Genomic DNA, 24,941 nt, shown 5'->3' on the forward strand with positions numbered 1-24,941 from the left:
TAGTTATGACTAAGAATTGGAATTAGGAAGCCTGGATAATTTTACTTGCAGTCTTTCTTGCTTTGAGAATTTAGTTGTCCCTATCTCATCTACTCGATTTTGAAAGAGTGGAATAGCAAATGTGTCTGGTTGTACTAATTAAATGGAATGAACATGACTGATGAATACTTGCATTCCTTGAATATCAAGTAACTGAAATTAAATTTTGTTGCAATAAAGCTTCACCAAACGAAGAAGAATCCTTTAGCATTAATTAAATGAAATATTAAGACTTTTGTACTACAGTAACTTAGACAAATAAGTAATTATTGTCCTAGAATACAGCCATGTGTGCATAGTCCATTGCTTTTATTATCAGCATTGAGAAGGTATATTGACAATGTTGGTTTAACAGGTGCATTCCTCCTTGTTACCTGAACTGCTCTTAATTTGGGGAATTAGCAGAGTGATAGGGGGATAACTGAGATCTTTTCCTGTGTGTATACAGGATTCCAATTCCTTAGGGGAAGCCCTTACAAAGTAGTCCAGAAATAAAAATAAAATATTTATTGAAAATACTATAATAAAAAATGAAATAAAAGGAGAATACTACATTACAACCATGTACACAACCCTTTACCATGCTCTGATTTCTAAGGAAGTTTTAAGGAAGAAAAAGGGGAAATGAAACTTGTATTACACCTGTCCTGTAGATAGAAGAATCCAGAGGGAGAGATGCAGACAGCGACCAGCACCTTCTCCAAGAAGTGACGTTGGGTGCAGCACACAGAGAGCACACATTTGGGGTTGTGCAAGGATTGATATAATGTTTGAAATTCCCAGGCCATCCCCTAGACTGCCCATGGGGTGGTACAATGTTATGTAAGTGATTGATTGAGTTATAGACATATATGATAGGTTCGCTGGCATGTGATGTCACTCAAGTGGAAGGAATGGGGTTGTGACATATACATCTATTGAATAGTACCTTGGCTAGGTGTATTCTGAAGTGATTAAACATCTCTAGCTTGGAATTTGAGGAATATGGTTACTAAAGTGTTCTTAATGGCCTGTATTGTCTAATTAGGAAGGGTTCTTCGGAGAACACAGTAGGAGTTGTTGGACAAGAGAGGTGTTACTACACTAAACAAATAGACAGTTTGGGGTAAGGAGACAACACTGGGGATAGACAGAAGTAGGTCCAGTTAGTTTCTGAGGTAATATTCCTTTTCTATTGACAGTCTGATTGTTTTGGCTGGGAGGGGAGCTTTCCCATAATGTTCACATTTAGCTAAGTCAGTTGGGCAAGTTTCAGGAAGTAAGAGACAGAAAAAGAAGGTATGTTTGCTTCTAGTCAAGCCTGAACAATATGGAGATCTAGCCAGGCTTTCCTAGGTTTTCTAATGGGCCTTACTGACTCCATAGTCAGTCTCTGCCAGGCTGGTTTCTGTGTGCACCAACCTGCTCGAAGTCCAGTGATGGGATTCTATGTGTGAAATTGTGTAAGGCACCCTTCTGTGGTAACACCATTCTGTCTCTCCTGTTACCCAAATGGTTGTCTGATTCCAGTCTCATGGGTTCATCCGCTCAGATAATAGTAATGTGATGAAGCTGGCTTGCACTAGCACTGAAGGCAAGCTAAGGTCTTAGTATTGGCCACTTGCCCAGACAATGTCTGTAAGAGTGTGAATAAACCACCTATTCTGGCACACAAGATTAGATGTGAACAATTGGGAAGGAGGTAGTAAGGCTTTCTAGCTGTATTCATAGTGAACTGGTAATGCCTGCATTTTGTGGCCCCTATTTTCCAAGATATTCCAGCTGCTGTGGTGCATCTGATAGCACAGAAATTATTTTGGAATATATTAATTGCATATGTAATTGGTGTGAGAAACAAGGCAAGCAGTAGCTGTGGCACTGATGTCTTGTGCCACAGTATGTGGATCTTCATGAGCAAAGCAAAATATAATTGAAAAAAAAAGTGAATTGGAAGTAGATTCAAGTGGGGAGCCATTTTGGTCTGAAGCAGCAGAACAAAATCTGAGTCCTATGTCTCCTTTAAGACCAACAAAGTTTTATTAAAGGTATAAATTTTCATATGGATGGTGAAATGAGACAAATTGTTCTGTGCACATGAAAGCTTACAAGTTGAATAAAATATACTTGCATATAAGCCGACCCAAATATAAGCCGAGGCACCTAATTTTACCACAAAATCTGGACAAACTTATTGACTCGCATATAAGCCAAGGGTGGGAAATGCTGCATCATCGCAGGCTCTCCCATCCAGCATTGCCATTCCTTTTGCCATTGAAGGAAAAAGGAAAAAAAGATCAGAGTCCCTCAGTCAAACCATTGATGTCCTACAAGCTGCCAGAGCAAGCTCAGCTTGCAGTACGCATTTGCAAAAGGCAATGCAACGACTGGCTAGCTGGAGCAAGTTTTTATTTCAATTACCGTATATACCCGCGTATAAGCTGAGGAGGGCTTTTTCAGTGTGAAAAAGGTGCTGAAGAACTAGGCTTATATGCGAGTATATAGAGGTCTTAGAGGTACCATTGGACTTAAATTTTGTATTAGAAATAGTTATTCAGGCATGAGATTTAGAAATTTACAAATTAATGGTAGATACATCAATGGTAGATTCATCAAGTGAATATGTTTTAAAATGAGTTTTTCTTTTCTCCTCCAGTGGTGCTAAATCTGCATTTAAACATTCTCAGACTAAAGATTTCTGAAAAAGTGTGAGTCTCTTAATGGACATCTGCTTTCACGGTATGGCCCAGATAGCTAACAGCAATGAATTCAAACAAAGTCTATCACCATCTCCGGGCACAGCAAAGGCAAAAGAAGTGGACAAAGAAGAAGCTTTGCAAATGGAAGCGGAGGCTCTGGCTAAGATGCAAAAAGAGAAAGTGGTAGCTTGTAATAGGCAAAGCATTGGTGCTTTAAGCAGTTCCTGGCCAAGTGTACAGTCCCGCAGGAAACAGGACTATGATCTAATGGTGTTTCCAGAATCTGATGTCAAGAAAACAATAGATGAAAAGTTGAATGCCATCGACATAGATAAAATTACTCATGCTGAGCTAGAGAAATTACTGCTGGAGGACACCTTTGAAGCCAGCAAACCACCTATGTTGCCACCAGCTCCTATTGTGAGTCCATCATTCTCACAATTTTACACTAGCTCTGCTGTTCAGTGGACATCTGGGTTGCCTGGGCCTTCAGCTTGCACTGTACCTTCGATTTACTCTGCATCTTCTTACAGTAAACAAGTTGGTATCTTTCAGAATGGCTTCCACCCAGGTATGTCCACTTACCAGTCTACAAAGCCTGTTTATCTTGGTCTTCCAGAGAGGTCACAGTATATTTCGTATCCACTGCCAGCTGCCACAGCTTTCCATCCACAAGGAAGTTTGCCTGGATATCATTCAACCCTTACACCTGAAATGGCAAAAGTATTTGATAAGATAGCAAGCACTTCTGAATTTCTAAAAACTGGAAGAACAAGCACAGACTTAGAAGTGACTGATGTTAAGTCTACAATTACTTTGCCAACTTCCGAAAACACCAGTGATATTAGTAAATTTGATTGGTTGGATTTGGATCCTTTAAGTAAACCAAAAGTAGACAGTGTTGATATTTTGTACACCGAAGAAGATTCTGGAAAGGTGACTTGTAGCATAGTGGTTGAAGATCCTTGGGATGCTGTTCTGCAACAAGAGAAATCCACAGGAAAATGCCTTCTTGAAAGAAAAGTTAGTGGGAAATCTACTTCTGGGGCTACAGTTACAAGAAGTCGGTCTTTAAACATTCGCACTCAACTTGCTAAGGTGCAGGGCCAGTCATCACAGGTAAAATTTATTCCAAAATTTGAAACTGAAATTTATCATTGCCAAAGCTTGTAAGCTGGCCAAAAAGTAACGGTCTTTCTCTTGTTCTACTTAAAAATTATTATTGGTATGTGTGGGTGTGTAAAGTGCTGTCAAGTTGTACCTGACCTATGATAACCCCTATACTGTTATCAAAGCAACAAACAAAGGAGGTTTGCCTGTGTAGCAACCCTGGACTTCCTTTGTAAATGCTAGCCAGGGCTGCCCTGACAAAATCTGGTGAGATAAGGATAGGCTAAGCCATCCCAGTCCGGGCACTGATGTGGTGGTTTTATTGTTCTTATTGCTAAAAGCTGCCTAAAGTTGAGAATGTGGGGTACAAATAAAGTAAATATTAGGATAAAAGAAAAATTCTTAACTGGTCTTTTTAAAGTACTGCTGTCAAATTTTCTAAATATAAAATAGAGAAAAGTATCAAGGTATAACATCAGCATAACATCAAGAGAATTTCCATTAATAGATCAATTGAGGGTTCCCGGCACAAAGAATGTAGGTGTTAAGGCACCTCTGCAGAACCTTTATGGTGCCCACTGAACATTTCAGCAATTTTCAGCCCACTAAACAGAACCAGGCATAACAGATTGAAGAAGAGTTGGTTCTTATATGCCGCTTTTCCCTACCCGAAGGAGGCTCAAAGCGGCTTATATTCGCCTTCCCTTTCCTCTCCCCACAACAGACACCCTGTGGGGTGGGTGAGGCTGAGAGAGCCCTGATATTACTGCTGGGTCAGAACAGCTTTATCAGTGCCGTGGCGAGCCCAAGGTCACCCAGCTGGCTGCATGTGGGGGAGTGCAGAATCGAACCCGGCATGCCACATTAGAAGTCCACATTCCTAACCCCTACACCAAACTGGCTCTCAAGAAGTATTTACCCCCTGTTGAAAATCAAGGGGCAGGGGATTGTATAACTCTTTATCTGTACCTCTGAGGAAGTTCAATATGATTGATACACGTTAGGTCTGAACATGTTGGTATTAGTGGTGAACTGGAGAGCCCCCCCCACCCCACCTACTGTAGTGAAGTGTTTGTGGAAACCAGTGTCAGCTGCATCTGAGGTGCTTTTTTCATTGCATATGGGACTCTGATTTTATTTATTTCATTTGTTTAGGTTGCTTATAGGGTACATTGTGAGCAAATGGTTCACAAGACAGGGGTAGTCAAACTGCGGCCCTCCAGATGGCAGGGGCTCATGGGAATTGTGGTCCATGGACATCTGGAGGGCCGCAGTTTGACTACCCCTGGTGGTGTATAACATATCCAATAGAACACAGTAACACTGAAGTAAAATCACATACTGCAATATCATATAGACAATTTTCCAGTAGTGTCCATATTCAACTCTCCTATCCTGCAGCAGCATCTAACTATTTAATCTGACTCAAACAACCTCCTTTAGTACAGGATTGGATACGAAATACTTTATAAATCAAGGATATGAGGTAGGTATCTTTTAGTCACTGAATGCTGATTGAACTGAAGCTGAGAGTGATAGAAATTTGCAAAGCCTAGTACTGTCCATTATGATTAGACCACTCTAGCTCTCATACAAATATCTTTCTTAGTGTTATGTTCCAGATCAATAATGCAACAGTTTTATTTGTTCATGGACCTCATACCTGAGTGTTCATCATTCCGTGTCAGTTGCACTCTTGAAGTTTTATGGTTTCAAGTCTACTGCTGCTAGTTTTCAGTCCTTCAGTCCTTAGACACAAACAGGTTTTGGAGATGTAAGATTTCAAGAGTGAAAACTCTCATTGTAGTATAATTGGTAGCTGTACAGTACTGCTGTAATGAGACTTTGTTTGAAAGCTGAAATTATTTAGATTCATTAACACTGGCATGTCTGTTTTCTCTTTCTCAATTGAGGCTTATGCAATAAAGTTTCTTGTAATTCGTAATTCACAAATGTATAGTAAACTGACAGAATAACTCCCTCCCTCTTCCATCAAGGTTCAGAAGCACATTGTACACAAGGCTAAGCTGTGCTAAAACTTTTCTTTCCACAGAGTTTAAAAGAATCTCTTATGAAAGATGAATCCATGTGATCTCTCTCTCTTAGGAGAACTAGATGTTTAGGTTGTATACATAAGCAAAGTGCTAACCAAGCTTTAATACTTAACAGGACAAATTATAGCAGGCTAAGTTTAACTGAGTAAAAATGCTTGGAGATCTAGCCTGTTCACGATCAGTGTACTTGTATGCTTAACATTTTTAAAAAAACTTCCTACTGAGTTGAGACCAGTCATGATACCTTAATTCATGAACCATGTCAGTATTCAAAGCCTTCCCCATATGACACTGTTTAATTTACATTGGCAAGTAGCAATCAGTGTGCGTGAAACATGAACATATTTTGGCATCTGGAATAACTGAGCATGAGTGTTGTTGTTTTCTTGTTCTGTTTTGTTGGGACTTTTGGACTTGTCTTGGTCCTGAGTACCACTAGAGAAATAGAGCTACAGAGCATTTGAATATAGGCAGTTATAAGTTACCTTTGTGGATGAGGCACAAATCCACTCATAGCAGTTTGAGGTTTAAAAGGTAGAAATCTTTACTGGGAAAGATTATTTACAAATATAAATCATATTCATATGCTTCAGTGTCTTTACTGAAGCAGAGTACAAAGGCATTTAAAGAGTAGTTACAAAAGCAACATATTGTAAGCCTCTATAGCTAGACTGCAAGCAGATTACATGCTTATACATCAGCTAATTGAGAGAGCAGAGAGCCTAAAAAGGCGGCTACTCCTTGCTTCTGCAAAGCGCACACTGATCTGCTCTTCCTGAAGAAAGAGGAAGTGGGCAGGAGTTTACCTTAAACAAGGGACTCATCAGAGCACATGGATTGGTATTCTCTGGAACTTCAGTGTGGCCATTAGGTGTCACTAATGAGCACTTAGGTACAGCACAGCCACTTAAATAGCATAACCCTTCAAGGCTGACTTCACCAACTTACTTGCTGATTGCAATTCCAACATATTTGTACTATTAAAACACAAAATTGTGTAGAACTAACTTCAGATAGTATTTGAGCTAATAAATTTATTTTGGAAAGATTTTGAAAAGGTTAATTGTACTTATGGACAGTAGGAGGCAACATTTCCCATTGAATAGAAGTTGAAGACAAACATACTCAGCCTTGTGCTTGTCAAGAGAGAGAGAAAATCTGACTAGTTTCATTTAGATGCTGCTGTAACATCTTTGTATTGAATTATATCAAAGACAATCAGAATAATAGTTTAAAATAGTTGCTTTTCATCATTTCTTATAAAGGCTTGAAGGGCTTGAAAATATATACTGTTCAGTCTTTTTTTTTAGTAATTCAGTGTTGCAACAGCAAAGCTCTAGGATCCGATTTGCCCTTGGTGAGGTCCCAATAGTATAAAAGAGTAATGTTTTTTAAAAGTTGATTTTCAGTTATGATGATTCCCATCATGCCTGTGTGATACAACTGTATTTTAAATGGGAGGAAAATAGGGTTAAAATGCTGAACAGTAGCACAGGTGGCAGGAGCTATGGAATTAAAACAACTTCTATGTTAATGTTGGTAATGATGTCTTTTATGAGTTTTTTAAAGACTTTCTAGAGATTGAGAATTTTAAGTCTTCAATGGCAGCTCTATAAATGTCAAATATTCTAATAACATGAATAAAAGTGTTCCATGGACTCTCAAAGTCTATTATTGTATAACGGTTCCTATTTTCACAAGAATTCTGTTAAATTTTATGTTTTAGAAACGCAGAAGCTAGAAAACTGAGGTAACATTAAGCTTGATTATTGTCTGTTCAACTTCTTTAGTAGGGATTACAGATTATATTATTTTCCTTCCAGTTAGCTAGGATTTGAAAGAGACATATCCTCTTGGCATGTCTTTCAGTAATTTTCAATAATTGCTCAACATCAGGAATAAATTTAATCTGGATACTCAGTGTAATTTACTCTCAATTCAAGGCAGTCAAATAATGTATAGTAACAGTTATATTCAGTCATGGCGTGACTTTTCCCCCTATGTTTCAGGTTGACAGTGGGACCACTAACCTACCAACAGGAAATAACTTTCTCAAAAACATTGAAGGGCAGAATCAAGAACAGGCTGCTTTTTGTGCCACAGTTGCAAAGTAAGCATTACTAAAATGTCAGCTGTCACTTGAAAATGACATGATCTGTATCATAATATGTATCTTTAAAAGAAAGTAAATATCTGCACTAGTTTCATTAAATCAAAAATAAGACTTAGATATTTTGATGAATTGACTTGCTTTGTTACAGGAAGCAAATGTCCCAGTCTGCCTTCACTTTTTGTCACTTTTCCCATCAATTTAAGTAAGGAACAATTATACTTGTCCCATCAATTTAAGCATGGAACAGTTGCACTAAGGACTGATTCCTGAATGTAACTAAATAGAAATGTGGCTGTGGTAGTGGTTATAATTCCTTTATTTTTAAGACATCATAGTACTATTAAATAGAGTGAAGGTAGATGGAAAAGGTTACTGTAGGGTATTTATTAACAATTCCCAAATTAGCTGGATGGAGTAAACTATACAAAGTATACAAGCATACATAAACATGTTTACTATTTTATGTTGCTTTATAGAAGATACTGCACCACAGGAGGTAAACCTGGCCTTGACCAGATCCAGGGCCTTTTCGGTCCTGACCCTGACCTGGTAGAATGAGCTCCCAGAAGAGCTGGGGGCCCTGATGGCGCTATCACAGTTCTGAAGGGCTTGCAAAATGGAGCCCTTCCACCAGGCACTTGGTCAAGGCCAGTTTGTGGAAGATCTGGCGTCCCTTCTCAGGATGCCCTGAACACCTAGGGCAGGAGATGCTGCCACTCCTGCAAGGTTGGCCAGCAGTGTGTGCAGGGGGAGGGCTATTCCAGCTGGTGCTGGAATGGTGAGTTGAGAGGGAGTAGAATGCGGTTATGCTGCCAGGGGATTTTAGAATTGTATTTTTATTGATGGAGTTTTATTGGAGTTTTATTGTAAATCGTCACGAGCCGACTTGGTCCAGGTGTGGTGGTCAAATAAACCAAATAATAAAATAAATAAAAGACATTTAGAATTGGGAAAGGCTGTATGACATTAAAAGAACATTTGGGACAGTAGGTTTCTGTGGATGGATGGTCAAGGATCAGCCTTGGAGATTAGACAGGGAACAAGTAAAAACACTTTGCACCAAAGCTAAATTAGCAATCTGATTATTTTTACAGTCTAATTATTTACTGAAAATAATCCCTATTTGAGAGAGAATCCCATATAAGTAGAATTGCAGTCTAATGCACTTGTTATTTTTTACTGAATTAATTTCTTACAATTGAAGCAACACATTTCATATTGCTTACAGATTGAGGACCAAGTTTCCCTATACTATTTATGATACAAACTTAGGCTTTGTCTTAAGTCCTGTCTTGTTGCAAAGAAACATCAATGGAGAGAATTCCAGCATCAAGATTTCAATAGAAATAGAAGGTTTCCAACAGCCAGTAACATTTACATGTGATGGTATGTATTTTAAATTTTTACACATACTTCAGAGGATTAAAAATTAAGTTAACTGTTCCTGTAAAGACATTATAAATTGAGCCACTTGAGAATGGTCATTATTGTACAAGTTATTTCTTCTTATGTAGTAAAGTTCTTATGTTGTAGTAAAAGATTCTCATGTATCAATATTATCTGGATTAAATTATTAAACAAGGGCAGTTGTTTCTGATGATTTCATTTGTTTCAAATGTCCTATTGACAAAAAACTAGTTCATTTGACAGTCTGGTCATGTTTATATGTTTTGTGTCCCTTAGTACAAAGCAGCATGCAACGTATTTTCTTGCGAAGGTGATGGATTCTCTTTTCATCAGAAAATGACAGATCCTGTCAGAGAGCTCTGCAATAGTGTATGGGCCTTTGGAGGCAATTTGCATTTTCCAATGAGAGAGATATCTATTAACATGGAGAGAAATTGCCCATCTGGTACTTCCATCAGGAGACACTGGACTCTAAACTGGAGGTGTTGCTGGGATATCACTAGATGTTTGTGATTCCCAATAAATTTGAATTGAGAGAATCTCTCCGAGCATCAATCTCCAATCTATGCATCGAATAGTCACATGGGGGCTCATCTGTGAATACATATATCTGCTAGCTGAGCCCACGCAGAGGGAAGAAAGATTTTTCTCCAACCTTGGGCTTAGTTGTCCAGCACTTCTTCTCCATACAGTCTGGTCAGTTAGAAGACAGAGGAAAAGTTTTAAAAGGACAGCTAATCCATCCACTAAAGAGCTGGGCAAATAAGGACAAGTCTCCTTCTTACCCCTGCCTCTGTAGCTGCTGTCACAGCTGTCCTTTTAATACTTCTTCCTTTCCCCACTCCCCATTTCTAAGTCTTTGGGGAGAAGCACCAATGAGGTGGGTGGAAGGAGAGAGGATTCTTTGCTTCCCCCCAAAAGGTTCTGGCACTGCTTCTCCGCTTCGTCTGGCTGACTAGAAACCAGCAAGAAAGTTTTAAAAGGGTTAGATGAACAGGGTGGGGTGTTTGAAGAGGAGCTTCTTTGCCTACTCGCGTGCCTCTGTAATCTGTCTCAGCTGTCTGTTTAAAATTCCCATATTTTAAATTGACGAGACTCCAGTGATCAGTGTGAGAAGAGGTGGAGGTGCAGGGATAATTCTTTGCTTTCCCCCAAATTCCAGTGCCTGTTCTTCCTGTAATCTGGTCAGTTAGAAAGCGGCAGGAAAGTTTAAAGAGAGCAAATGAGGTATCAGTTATGGAGGCAGGGGATGGGGGGCAGGGATGGGATCTAATGGGTATTCTACCTGTAATTATCTAAATATCTAGAATAATGCTATTCAGATTATTTCAAGAGTTTTTTCATCCAGTTAATAATGGTAATGGATAATGGATAAAATGTATTGCCCTTCTAACTGGAAGTTTAATTTGTTCCAGTTCTCTTATAGAGAAGCCTGAGAACACTTTTCCTGCATATATTCACCTGATTTGTGGACAAATAAACTTTTTTTATGGAACTGCATATCTTTTAGAGCAGACAGGAAAGATGCTGGCCTCTGAACATATTTTTGAGCCATCACATCCTACTTTTAGCTTCTCCCCTAGATCTTCAAACAGAAACAGAATATTATTTTAATTATGTTCGATCAACCCATTAATCTTATGAAAACACATGCCTTTCTTATGTGTCAAAGCAGAATAAAATGAAAATACTCACCCCAAACCCAACATTAAACTAAAGAACCCTCAATAATTAGCACTGAATTGAATGGCAACTGTCTTTTAGTTCCTATTGTCATCTGTTACTTTTTCCCTTTTAAACAGCAAGCTCTCCCGTGGAGCTTATAATAATGCAAGCACTTTGTTGGGTACATGATGACTTGAATGACGTAGACATTGGCAGTTACATTCTGAAAGTTTGTGGAGCAGAAGAAGTTTTGCAGAAGTAAGGATAATTTTCCTATTGGTGTTTAATTGTGATTAAAGAATGACTTCTGAAAAACTTAATGCTGCATTTATAAAAGCACACATGTAAACTGACCTCATTCCTAATTTTTGTGAAAAAGGTAATTTGTCAGCAAGTATGAAGGTGTTCCTCTAAATTTCAGTGTTTAAGCTTGTTGTTAATGCATATAGCTTACTAGTTCTTAAGAATATAGTAGTTGTCAAAACATTAGAGCTGGATTCCAAATACCATGAGAAGTTCTGCTTGTGGAACAGAACTATCCCCACTCTCAGCCCCCATTTTACAGACCTCTTCCAGTTCTAGATAAGTTGTTGTTGTTGTTATTTATTCACAAATGGGCTCAGGGTGCTTCACAACAGTAGAATAAAACAAAAGTATAAAATCACTAAAATTAACAGCTGTCAGCAACTAACAATGCCCCCCCTCCCCGAGCTATCTTCCATCCAGCAAGCAGGGTCAGTAGTATGTGCCAGTAGTGGAAGGAAAGGAGGGAGGACCATATGGTTTTAAACAGCTTGGGCTTGGTGGAAGAGTGCTGTCTTACAGGTCCTGTGGAACTGTAATAACTCCGTCAGTTAAGACAGCTGCTCATTCCACCAAACTGGGGCTAGGAATTACCAACAGATTAGCACTTGAAGGATGGAGTGCTCTCTGACAGTCATATTGGGAGTGTCAGTCCCTCAGATATGCAGGATCCAGACCACATAGGGCAGGGGTAGTCAAACTGCGGCCCTCCAGATGTCCATGGACTACAATTCCCAGGAGCCCCCTGCCAGCGTTCGCTGGCAGGGGGCTCCTGGGAATTGTAGTCCATGGACATCTGGAGGTCCGCAGTTTGACTACCCCTGACATAGGGCCTTAAAGGTCAGTACCAAAACCCTGGACCTGATCTAGAACTAACTGACAACCAGAGTAGCTGTTGGAGAACAGGGTTGTATATGTGCACTCCAAGGGGTCTTCATGAGGACCTGAGCAGCCCCATTTTTCACCAGCTGCAATTTCCAGGTCAGGTCCAAGGGTAGTCCCGTGTACAGTGAGTTACAGTACCCAGGCTGGAGGTCGCCATTGCATGGATCACTGTAGCAAGATCTTCCAAAGCCTGGTAGGGCACTAGTAGTTTTCCAGATGCCAGGCTACCTTTGTGATTTGAGACTCCACGGAGAGGGAGGCATCAAGATCACCCCTAAATCCCTGGTGGTTTGTGAAATTGTCAGTTCTCACTGTTAACGTAGGGAAAGGTTTATTTCCTCTCTTGGTCCTTTTTTCCCCAGCCAAAGGACCTCTACCTCTGAGGGATTAAGCTTCAGAAAGTTCTGCCAGAGGCACCCAATCATGGCCCCCAGACTCCTGGCCAACAAAACAAAACTGCCCATCAGCTGATAGAGCTGGGTGTTGTAAGCCTACTGATGACATTCCAGCCCATACTCTTAGACCAATTTTCAAGGGGGGGTATATAGGTGTTAAATAGCATTGAGGAGAGAATCATGCCCCGAGGCACGCTCCACATGGGAGTGAACAGTGATGTTACTACTCTTCCCTGACAGCCACCCTCTGTCTCTGACCTTGAAGGAAGGAGATCAGTCATTGTAAGACTAATCCCCGCATTCCCAAGGCAAGGCAGTGAGCTAAAAGTTCATGATTGACATTGTCAAATGTAGCTGTGATGTCAAGCAGTACTAGCAGTGCTGATCCACCTCAGTCTAGCTGTCTCTGAGGGTGACCGATGCTGTTTCCACCCCATAGTAGCCAGGTCAGAAACTAGACTGGAATGGGTCCAAAAATGGTGTTTACTGGTAGTCAGGCAGGCATGGGCCTCATGAGTCTTCTTTCAAAGGCCAAAACAGTCCTGAAAAAAACACTACCCCATCCCCTTGCCTTTTCTTTACCAAAACCAAGGCTTGAAGTCTGGCAATACTGTTGTGAAACTCCTGCAATGGTCACCGAGATCTCCTTTCTTAAAGAATATGTGCTCATAATTTTTTTGTTAACTCCAATTTATTTTATCTTTTACGATTTTAATTTTTTTCTGCAAATCTGGAACTTTTCTAAAGTTCTGCCTTTTCTGTTCATGGCCCCAATTTAACTATCCACAGATAGCACCATGTTGAGAATTCAATATCTTGTTTATAACTAAACTTGAGAAGCTTTATGTTTGTAACTGATTTCTACATAGTTTGCAGAACAATCTTTTACTAGATCGTTGCCAATTTTTAAAAAGATATGTAACCTCAGAATTTATTTCTTCAACAGTAAACACTGTATAGGCAGCCATGAATACATTCAGAACTGTCGAAAGTGGGACACAGAGATTAAACTGCAGCTCTTGACCCAAAATCTAATATGCAGAGATCTTGCACGAACAGTAAGTTCAAAGTATTAATGCTAAAAATTATTATGGTATTCTGAGTTTATGAATATTATTAAGGCAGTGTATGTATCTTGCTGCATTTGTGTCTTGGAATGGTGTAAATTATATTTTATCTTGCCTATTGATGGATAATGAGGAGTAAAAATTATTGTAATTTCTTATGTCAGTATAAGAGTTGGAATTTGCCTACTCTTGGAAGGCAGAATCTGGCAAGGGTATACATCTTCCCCACAGAATAGTTCATAGTCTATTCACCTAAGGTCTAAGGCAGCTTTTTTCAACCTTTTGACCATGGAGGTGTACCACTGGAATACTTTTCAGACTTTGAAGTACCAGGAAGTGATGTCAGCTTGCTATGCCTCCTTGCCACAGTCCTCCTAGAAGTGAGTAGAGCCTCAGCTGGCAAAGATTTAAATGACCAGGGCCCCTCCTTTTCCAATCCATTCTAGGCCCATCATTGGCCACTTTGGGAGGGGGCAGGACAGAGTTCCCAAATAAAGGTAGACATTTAAAAAAATAAATTTAAAAATTTCTCTTTTCTCAGAGCTGGAAATAGCAGGTGCAGGGTAGGAGAGCCATTTTCAAAAACCTCACACTGTGGTACCGTTGAGGGGTGGTACCATGGTTGGAAAACCCTGGTCTAAAGGCTGAGACCATGTACCTTGGGGCAGGAGAAAGGGGTGGAAGGTTGAATGCAACAGAGAACATACTTCAACTAAGGTGCATAGCTATTCTATGCATTTCTAAATAAAGCCATTTTCAGAGATCCATGATAAGAAGCTAACACAGGTGAATCCACCACAATCAGATTGTGTTCTGCCATGAGCACAAAGAGTAAAAATAGTGTGTAATTTCAACAAGTGAGGTCACTGTAACATACACATTTGCTTCCTTATAGTATATAATACATTAGTGTGATATGTTAGTAAGGGATTTATTAAGCTTTTAGAATACATTCTGGTTATCAGTTTTTCCCAAAATGGACAAGGCTTAGAATATGGCAGGGAACTCAAAAATTCACGCAGAGCAGGTCTCACACTGCACAATAATGACTAAAACTTTGGCAGCATATTAAAGACCTGTGCACAGCAGCTGATTGCTAAGAAAGGATCCAAAGTACAAAGCAAGTGAATCAACAGCATAGATCAATCAAAATCCATGTAAGAATTTATATGTATAAACACTCACTCTTCTTCCCTATGACCCTCTGACTTGTTCTACTTGCTGCTTCTGATATATGGCTGTTTGTTCCCTTGTGGTAGCTGACCTTTGTATTGGTGTTAGCAAGTTCGCTAGGTTTGGTTGTTCAGACAGGGAGTTTGCCTGTGTTGGCTAACGCATCATCTACTTGGAGTAATAATTTGTCCTTATACGGATCACTGTTGTCAACACAGCACAATCATGGTTTGGACTAGTAATGAGTTGAAGCTAATCTCAGTAAACTAAACTAATTGTTACTTTCTGTTAGCTAGCTATTAAAGCCTAACTGATAATAAACTTGACTTGCTTTCTTCAGCCTCATTTAAATATGAAATGTTTTTAAATTTTGAATGTGGCTTATTTTTAAACCATTTGCCTCTTGTTTTGTTTTGTTTTATTTATTGGATTTATAACCCACCACTCGTTGGTTCAAGGTTCATGGCAGGTAATAACAATAATCCAACAATAAGTCCCCATTAAAACCCCATTAAACCCCAATTGACAATATTAGAACCTCAAACAAATGGCAGAACTTCATATGGGGAAAGACCTTACAAGGACGGCATAGGGAGAGACCAACCTGCGTCGATATGTCCGACGCCAACATCAAGGGGGACCCATACCACCTGCTCTAGCACTGGCCCCAACCATACACCTGGTGGAAGAGCTCTGTTTTGTAGGCCTTGCGGAAAGCAGAAAGCTCTCTGAGGGGCCACAGCTCCTCTGGGAGCTCATTCCACCAGATCAGAGGCAGGATCCAAAAGGCACAGGGCCCTGGTCAAGGCCAGACGTATATCCTTAGGGCCAGGGACCTCCAACAGATTAGCACCCGCAGAGCAAAAAGAAATTAGCTGTTCAGATTAAAATAGTTGTTTCAGTGGCAGCAACAATTACAGTGTTGATTTAATTCTTAGTGTAACTCTGTTGTTAGGTGCGAAGTCATGTCTGACCCATCACGACCCCATGGACAATGATCCTCCAGGCCTTCCAGTCCTCTACCATTCCCTGGAGTCCATTTAAGTTTGCACCGACTGCTTCAGTGACATCCAGCCACCTCATTCTCTGTCGTCCCCTTCTTTTGCCCTCGATCGCTCCCAGCATTAGGCTCTTCCCCGGGGAGTCCTTCCTTCTCATGAGGTGGCCAAAGTATTTGAGTTTCATCTTCAGGATCTGGCCTTCTAAGGAGCAGTCTGGGCTGATCTCCTCTAGGACTGACCGGTTTGTTCGCCTTGCAGTCCAAGGGACTCACAAGAGTCTTCTCCAGCACCAGAGTTCAAAAGTGTAACTCTATCTCAGTGTATTTTAAAAAATTAATCCTCTGGTCCCTTGCACTTGGGCTTCCTCTGTATCTGGCTTCCTCTCTTATGGTAGCCATTTTATGGCTGGATCCAGTTCCTATGGCAGCTATTTTGTAGTAGCTTCCTTCACTTTGTGTCAGAATTCCAAAGGTATCCACAGGTTCAAAAACGTTGGGGACCCCTGCAATAGAATTACACAATGGTCCCTCTGAAAATGTTAGTTTTGTAGCTTTTAGATTGTTTTGCCTTTCAGTTTTTTCACGTTCTTTTGATCAAATGCTTGAAAAAGTGGACAGAAAATTTATTCCAATAAAGTTGTCTGTGGCACCCTGAAGACGAATTGTTTTAATGGTAGGAGCAGATGAAATACAACATAATTTACTAGATACCTTCTTTTTAGATTGAAGGGAGGGTTAGTGGTACCCATCATTTCTGCTGTTTTTATGCTTTTAGGTTATTAATAGTTTTTCTTTGGAAAAAAGGCAATATTGACTGGGTTTTTTAAATGCTTGGGTGCTAATGTTCTCACTTTTGGATAAATGGTTGTATTTGTGCTAGAATGTTATGAATTCTATTATTTATTATTCAAAATATTCTATGATACAAATTTCTTCGAGGGACTGAGGAGTAATGTAACTTTCAGTGACATGTCCCTTCTGGGTGGTTTGGTAGGGAGATGTGGCGAACTGACATCGCTTCTGGCCCATTTCCAGAATTCCTCAAAGACTGAAAAATATTTCAGGGGCTCCTTCGCTGTCAAAAGGTTGAAAAAGGCTGCCTTAAGCATTGGATACTCACATATATCTGAAAAAAGCATAGCAGAACTTTTATTTTCAGACTTAACTAGTCAGAACAGTAGTTCCCTGAAAGTACTTTTGCATGTATAAGAACAAGGTAAAATATGGGTAATTTCTCCTAAAAGCTGCTTTTTTTTTAAATCAGGAAGATGATGAGACACCTGTAGATTTAACAAAGCATCTCTGCCATGTAGAAAAGCTTTTCAGGGAGAGTATTCAAAGGTAAGTAAATTGGTAATTGAATCAGTTCCTAGTTGGAGGAATGTCACTATATTTTACTTGTATAAATATCTGTCCACTTTCCTTTTCTCAGTCACTCTCTTGAGGAGCTATTAGAAGCTTATCATAATCAAGCTGACATGCTGCTTAAAAATGAGGTAAGCTTCATGTTTGAACTGCATTCTAGTAACACTAATGAGATTGAATAGCACAGAGGATAAGACTGATCTTTGTGGAATACCTCAAAGCAAGTCCCACACTGATGGTAACAGATCTCTAACTGAAATTCTCTGATTCCTGTCCTTAGAGAATGATTTAAACCAGTCTAAAACACCAGGATTTATTCTAAGCTTTTTTCAATACTGCACAAGTGCACTGCTCCTTCCTCCAGTTTTCTGTAACCAGAAGATAATAGAGAAAAGGGAAAATTAAATGGAAAGGGAAAGATGGGCTAAAGAAAACAAAAAGAAGAATGGGAAAGGTTGATAATATGAGAAAGTAGAGGAAAAAAACTCAGATAGGGGAATAATAAAAAAAAATCAACTCTCTTAAAGAATGGGAAAGGGGAAGCTCCCCCCTCCCAATTATTTGGGAATGAATTCAAGTACTATTGATAATGCTGTCTGGAATAAGGTTGGAGCAAACAACATATTTCTTACAGTCCTTCCACTCGAAAGGACTTGTCTGCATCAGATTTTTTTTTGGAGAAAAAAGGGCAAAACTTGCAAACTGGAATAAACTCTCCAAATTCGTGGGAAGTATAGTGTGAAACAACAGAGGCCTATTCTATACGACAGCTGCTGGAGATAAAAGATTAGAAGGGCTGGAGAAGGAGTCTTGCCAAAGAACTAGAAGCAGAGTTTGGGTCCTGGCTTGTGCTTTGCTAGTCTGCCTTCTGAGGAAGATAGAGCTAACGGTGCTACCAAGGCTAATTTCTACTGACCAGAAAGTGCTGCAGATATCCTGTTTTAATGAGGGTGAGTAGCGGGGCAGAATCCTATCATCTTATTTTCTTTTTATTATTAAATTTATTTCCCGCCATTCCTGAGACTGGCTCATGGCAGGTTATGGAATACCCAATAAAACTCTGCTATAAAACAGTTACATACCTATATAAACTATTCAAATAAAGTTCATTGTAAATAAATAAACTGAGTAATATTTACATTACAGTAGAAATGAAACAGTACCCATTTTATGTACTGCCCCATCTTTTTCTTATCTTTGTTTTTAAGAAACAACCTAGTTCCCTATGAAGACCTATATTCCCAAACGCACAGCAAATTGTTCCATACTGTAGAACATTTTTGACATTGCACAAATTGTGTTAAATTGCATGTTAAAATAGATTAAAGCGTAAATAAATTAAATAAAATCAAGCATGGCTGACACTAGAGAAGCAGATTTTATTCCCCAGTCCTCCACATGAAGCCTGCTGGGTGACTTTGGCCTAGTCACCATTCTCCCAGAACTCTCTCAGCCCCATTTAACCTACAATGCGCCTGTTGTAAGCTGTTTGGAGACTCCTTAGCATAAAGAAAAGCAAGATATAAAAACCAACTCTTCTTGATGTGTCTGAACATTAGCTTCTAGCAATGAGTTTGAGCTATGGGTACTGCTGTGGGACACACTGCTGGTCATTGGAAACCACTACACAGATACACAATAGAGCTTTCTTCCAATTCTTCTGGTAGGCATATAATATCTCTACAGTTATTGTTGCAGTTAGTGGAGTTGTGTGGGGCATTGTGAAGAACTGCTGAGGAAAAGACCCAGAAACATTCTTGTCTGTGCTGGCATCCAAATGTTTATGGAATGTTATAGCAATGGGATCCGAACATCCGAAAGAGGGATGTGATCCTCTGCTCCTCCAGTGGCATGCTGCCAGAGCGACTGGGTGCTTCCTGCAAGCCTGTCATTCTTAGGTTAATGCCTCATTGGTTTCTGTAAGCTAGACTTGGTATTAAAATTTTGTTTCTGTTAATAAATAATGTTTGAAGATTGTAGATCTAACTCTAAAACATCCTTATTTATTTACAGCCAGGGCCTGTAAAATGGAGCTCTTCCACCAGGTCTATGGTTGAGGCTAGGGCAATTAGATCTCTCCTCCCCCTGCCCCCCAGCATAGTAGTTTGATACTCCCCTGTGTAGTCATCCCCCGAGACAGGGGCAGGGGGTGGTATTCAGAGCAGGAGTTCGTGGGAGAGCTGGTTTCCATCATGTGTAGGATTTAATGGGGATTTTAAAGAGGTTTTATTATGGGGGAGTTTGTTTGTCAACAGCCAGATGGGTTATAAATACAGTGATAGATAAATAAATAAATAGATAGATAAAATCTTAATTTCTGATCCTGTGCTTTCCTTGTCAGAATCAACTTAAAGCAGTAGAACAAATCATTAAGGCTGTTAAAAAAATTTGCTATACGTTGGATGGGGTAGAGACTCCTGCAATTACAACATCTGTAAAGAAGTTAAGAAGAGCAGTTAATCTTCCAAGGAAGAAAAGTCCTGAGGTAATTAGTTCAGTCATGCTGTGTTTTGCTGTGTTCATAGCAAACATTCCTAACCCAGGGAAAAATTGCTGGCAATTTGATGGTGAGTCACATACTTCTGTTACTTTCCAAAAGAAACACATTACATGGGAAGGAAAATTCTTCTCAGAAGAAAGTAAAGTATTTCCTTTGGAGAAAGAAAGCGTGATCTATTACTGCAATTCCATGCTTAAAACTGCTGTGTCCCGTGAGGGTGAAAAGAGCTGGCCTTTCACAGTGAAATGGGGACAATGGGAAGAGCCCGCAACATGGCGAATGGAACAAAATATTCTCCAAACCTGAAGTGTCATTCCATTCTTATAACCAAGTTTAAGATATCATTCATATTTGCTACATAGAAACATTGGCTAAATACATGCTTGTGACTGTTTCTGATATATTTATAATATAATTTGCCAACAGCTTTTCAATTATGAGGATGTTTACATTTTTATGTCACTTTGTACAGGTGTCTTTGCCACCTTCTGATGATACCAGCAAGGATACAGTTGGTAAGAGTATATCTTAATCTTTTGTCTTTAATGCTTCCATAAGTTAATATTTCCTAAAAATAAAAAAAAATTTACAATGTAGCTTCATCGCAACCTGCAAACCCTCTGCAAACAAGCTTAGATCAATTGACCTCAGCAGTCTATGCCCTTCTTCAACTCTACTTGAACTCATGCGGCAGTCCTGCATGCACTCCAAAGAATGATAGAAGCACTAAAGATGCCTGGACCACCACAGAGCACCTCCAATTCACAATATTTGCAGCTCATGGAATTCTTAGTGGCTGGGTCTCAACGTGAGTAGCTTGTTAAAATAAAATGTACACCCCTCCCCCAGTCTCCGAATGTATATATCGCACAGTGATTTGATTCATAATACTATGTTTCTTTCCAGTTATGAAAAATACTATTTGGTTTGCTCTTTGACCCACAATGGAAGAGATCTGTTCAAACCTGTGCACTCCAAAAAAGTTGGAACATACAAGAATTTTTTCTATTTGATTAAATGGGATGAATTGTAAGTGACTTTATAACTTAAAACGTATTTTTTTCTCCTAGAGTACTGCATAATTATGATGCCCTGAGGTATACCCTGGAAACTTTTACTCCTCTCTGCAGCCTCCGCATGATCTCCTGCCAGTTTCTTCCCTATCTAGGATAGAATTTAAAAGCCTTTATAGAGACTACAGGAACCGGATGGAGAGCAGATCTTCGACCAGTGCTCTTCCATCTGCAATGGCTCCAGATCAAAGACTGAATCAAGTTCAAGGTTCTGGTTCTCACCTTTAAGGCCCTAAGCAATCTGGGACTGCAGAATCACCTTCTCCAGTACACCCCTCAAAGAGGGCCAAGCACGCAAAATCTGCTAAAGATCCTTGGCCACAAAGAAGTCAAGTTGGCCTCAGCCAGAGCCTTGACAGCCCAGGCACTGGCCTGGTGGAATGCTCTGCCAAGCAAGATCAGGGCCCTATGGGACTCAAACAGTTCTGCAGGGGCTGTAAGACAGAACTCCTCCACCAGGCCTATGGTTGAGGCCTATAAAGACAGCACCGTCAATAACTGGCCTTCCTACACAAGTCAACAAATATGTATTACACCATTTAGTAATTCTTAATAATAATGCATTGAACCCCCCTACCAAAGAAAACAGCACATTTTAATATTTTGATTGGTTTTAATGTGGGAATTGAATTGTTGTATATGTTGAATGTTAATTTATGATTTTCTTGTTGATATGTTGTAAGCTGCCCTGAGCTCTCCGAGAAGGGCAGCATATAAATTGAAAAATAAATGAATGAATAAATAAAATGCTTACCTCTTCAGTAGCTTATCAAAAGAATTTGGCCATCCACATGGGGTGAACTAAGCCCAAACATATGCAAAGGTTGATATGTACTGAAATATCACTTTATTATTCTATTTCTGCAATCTTTCCCTATCAATTTAGGGAAACATATCAAAATCCTAGTTCTGAAGGTCTTCCCTTACTCAGTGCAACTGTTTTTATTCATTTCTCCAATCTCCTGCTCCCATGTGGTTGATGCAGAGCACAAGCAGTGGTGCTTCCTCCTCCCCCACCTGCTGTTCCAAACCATGCTAGTGAGAGGAAGCAGGCAAGTGGGGGCAGCACCAAAGAGAATATAGCAGCAGCTTTCCCCCTATGTGTACTTGTCTACTCCTTATTTTGCCTGATACACAAACAATTAAAAACTGGTGTAGTTGTGCAAAACTGAAAATCCTGTCTCAGTCACGCCTGACACATTTGCACAGGGCATCAGAGATGCTTGTTTGTTGCTCATTGTGTATGCAAATTTATCTAACTTGAAGCAGGCTTTATGTTGTTTAACACATTTAGGGTTTCCAGCAGTGTGCTGATACATGACATTGCTTATTGCCTCTTCTGTAAGCCTTTTATTAAGAATTTTTGCCATTTTAAGAGGGAACGTTTTGTGAGGTATGGTTTGAGAGGTTATGACAAACAGATCCCCACATTTTGTTAGCATTGGAAGAGTAGTTCTGCTAAGCACTATTTGATCAATACTTTAAAAAACAAAGTAATCATTCCTAACAAAACTATTCTTCCTTTACAGGATAATTTTTCCCATCCAGATCTCTCAGTTGCCATTAGAATCTATCTTATGCATTACACTCTTTGGAATATTAAATCAAAATGGTGGTAGTTCACCTGATACGAATAGACAGAGAAAATGTCCAGAGATGTTGGGTCAGGTTTCCTTACCTCTCTTCGACTTTCAACGGTATGTATAAAAGTATCTTTCATGGCAAAATTGTATAGATTGTCTGCAAATGAGTCAACATGGAGGAATCAAAGAGCCAGTTAAATTAGAAAGGAAAATACATGTGCGTTCTTTAATGGGTGCTGGATTCCTGTCACTTCTAATTGTGAACAGTATAACTCTCAATGGTCCAGACTAACCTGATCTCATCAGATCTCGGAAACTATGTAAAGCCAGCCTGGTGGTGGTGATTTATTGTATTTATTACCTGCCATTTCTCTTCGGGCTGAAGGTGAGGTACGTCATAGTAAAACATACAGAATAATAAAATATATAAATGCATACAATAAATAATTAAAAGTCTGAAATATCTAAAACAGTTCCATCCATAAATGCCTATGCTGACTCTCATTGGCAAGGAAGGAGGGAGGGGTCAGAGGAGTTTTATTGGCCCCAAATGAGGCACAGTTGGGGTTTAGGTAGAGAAGGCCAGCTTAACTCAGCTCTGTTTTACAAGCCCTGTAGAACTGTTCAGGGTCCCGTGGAGCTCTAATCTCCTTTGGGAGAGTCTTCCACCAGGCTAGGGCTGGTCTGATCTCTGTAGAATTTGGAAGGGAGACCACCAAGGAATTGCACAGTCACTACGCAGGGGAAGGCAATAGCTAACCACCTCTGTTAGTCTGTTGTCTTGAAAGCTTTATGGGGTTGCCATAAATTGACTGCAGTGTCACTTCACACACATTTGCAGATTCAAGTATTTACCAAGAAAAACTGCACTGTTTATCTATAATGGATATATTTGTTTAGAAGTTAATTTGGGGTCCTAATAAAAATCTCATTTAGGATCTTTAGAAAGATTACTGCAGTAATTAAGATTTAAAAAGCCTAATCCACTGTACTACAGCTATTGATAACTAAATCTTTATCAAGCCACCTAATCCTGAAAATTCCTGAAACCTAATCCTGAAATTTTCCTGTATACTTTTTCCTTTACCAACAAGGTCTGCTTGGTGTCTTGAGAATATCCTATTGGTCAGCAATTGTCCTGTGTATCACATTGCTTTGATGCCCTGTTGCTATTTCACTGGTACCTTATTTTATGGGACACACCTCAGTTGATTAAATCATACTGCAAAAATAACTAATCCAATCAGTGGCCATGTGGCAACATCCAGAGCAAAGCTAGATATTATGGCAAATTTTGGAATTCCCCAAGTCTGCACATTAATCTGAAAATGTCCTAAACAAAATTAGGAGGATTAAAGCTAAAAAAACTGAACAGTAATTTCACACGGTGGGATTTTTCCGCATGGTTTTGGGTTGTTATAGTAATCCAAAATGGCACCCTAGAAGGGAAACAAATAGGTAGATGAGAACAGGAGAAGACAAGGGAGGGACATTTGAAGTACAGGGAATGCAAACTGGGCAAAAATGATAGACTGGTGAAGGGGAGAGTAGGTGGGGCAAGGGCGACTAGAAGAGGAAACAAATATTTTGAGAATAAGTGATGGGAGAGGAGAGAATACGGAAAAGAAAGAGAGGGAATAATGCAGGAGAATGAAAAAGTAGTAGAAAAAGAAAGCGGGATTCATTTTCCATCTTGATGTGCAGCCCCACATTGGGACTGCCTGCGCAGGCCTGCTGTGGAGAACTCTTCTATGGCAAAGCTCCATCAGAGGGTGCTCACCACTCCCGACCGTGCATGCGAGGCTTTCCCCACTGGTCAGGCACATGACCTAGGGGTGGAGTGCCCACCTTCCTCAATTCCCTTTTTGCTTCCACCATAAGTAGACATCTTCTGGACTTGCTCCGATCTTCAATGTCTGTTATACCATCTTGTATCTAGTGACTTTGACTCATTCCTTTGGGATCTTCCTATATAACGGCCTTGAAGGATATCTTCAAAAAATGTAGCCAATGTGGCACAGAAATGCCAACTACTGACGAGCATGATCGGTGCCTTACCTGTTTGGGAGAAGGCATGTGGTAGGTACCTGCCAACGTTTCACCCCCAAGGCCTGCTCGAATAGGGCTTCTAGATTAAAAGCTGCCTTGTGGGAGAAGGCGTTGTCGACCTCTGCCATGGTGCCAAGACCTTTGGCTCCGGCTCCATTGAGGTCAACCCGTAAGACACCTTCATTTCCAAGGTCAGGCCCACCTTCGGTCCAGTCAGCTGCATCCATATGTTTCAAATGGTGGTGTACTTTAACAAAGATGAAAAAAGAGTTGCTTACCTATAACTGTTATTCATCAATGTCTTGTGTGCAGACACACATCCCCTTCCACCTACCCCGCTTGAGCCCTTGGACAGGAAAATGATGGGTTGTTTCCTCTTTGGGCTCTCGGCAGTGATAGGAAACTGAGGAGGGTGGGCACTCCACCCCAGGCCACATGCTCGATCGGCAGGAAAAGCTACACATGTGCAGTCGGGAGGGGTGAGT

General features: G+C 40.0%; 1 protein-coding gene across 5 annotated transcripts in view; it reads left to right on the forward strand.

The window, feature by feature from the left end:
• The window catches only part of PIK3C2A (phosphatidylinositol-4-phosphate 3-kinase catalytic subunit type 2 alpha), a 101,838-nt gene that overhangs the window by 36,085 nt on the left and 40,812 nt on the right, over positions 1–24,941 (forward strand). For 4 of the 5 annotated variants that reach the window (XM_077321617.1, XM_077321616.1, XM_077321618.1 and 1 more), the window contains exons 2-13: positions 2,672–3,833; positions 7,888–7,988; positions 9,220–9,377; positions 11,201–11,321; positions 13,593–13,704; positions 17,151–17,227; positions 17,319–17,382; positions 19,593–19,736; positions 20,224–20,266; positions 20,349–20,559; positions 20,658–20,780; positions 22,354–22,521. In XM_077321617.1, coding sequence (XP_077177732.1) covers positions 2,736–3,833; positions 7,888–7,988; positions 9,220–9,377; positions 11,201–11,321; positions 13,593–13,704; positions 17,151–17,227; positions 17,319–17,382; positions 19,593–19,736; positions 20,224–20,266; positions 20,349–20,559; positions 20,658–20,780; positions 22,354–22,521 — 2,420 coding nt within the window. In that variant the 5' untranslated portion in view covers positions 2,672–2,735. The remainder of the gene's footprint in view (positions 1–2,671; positions 3,834–7,887; positions 7,989–9,219; positions 9,378–11,200; positions 11,322–13,592; positions 13,705–17,150; positions 17,228–17,318; positions 17,383–19,592; positions 19,737–20,223; positions 20,267–20,348; positions 20,560–20,657; positions 20,781–22,353; positions 22,522–24,941) is intronic. The other variant, XM_077321620.1, reaches the window with a different exon arrangement.

This window comes from Paroedura picta, chromosome 2 (genome assembly GCF_049243985.1).
Source record: "Paroedura picta isolate Pp20150507F chromosome 2, Ppicta_v3.0, whole genome shotgun sequence".
NCBI classification, from domain to species: Eukaryota; Metazoa; Chordata; class Lepidosauria; order Squamata; family Gekkonidae; genus Paroedura; species Paroedura picta.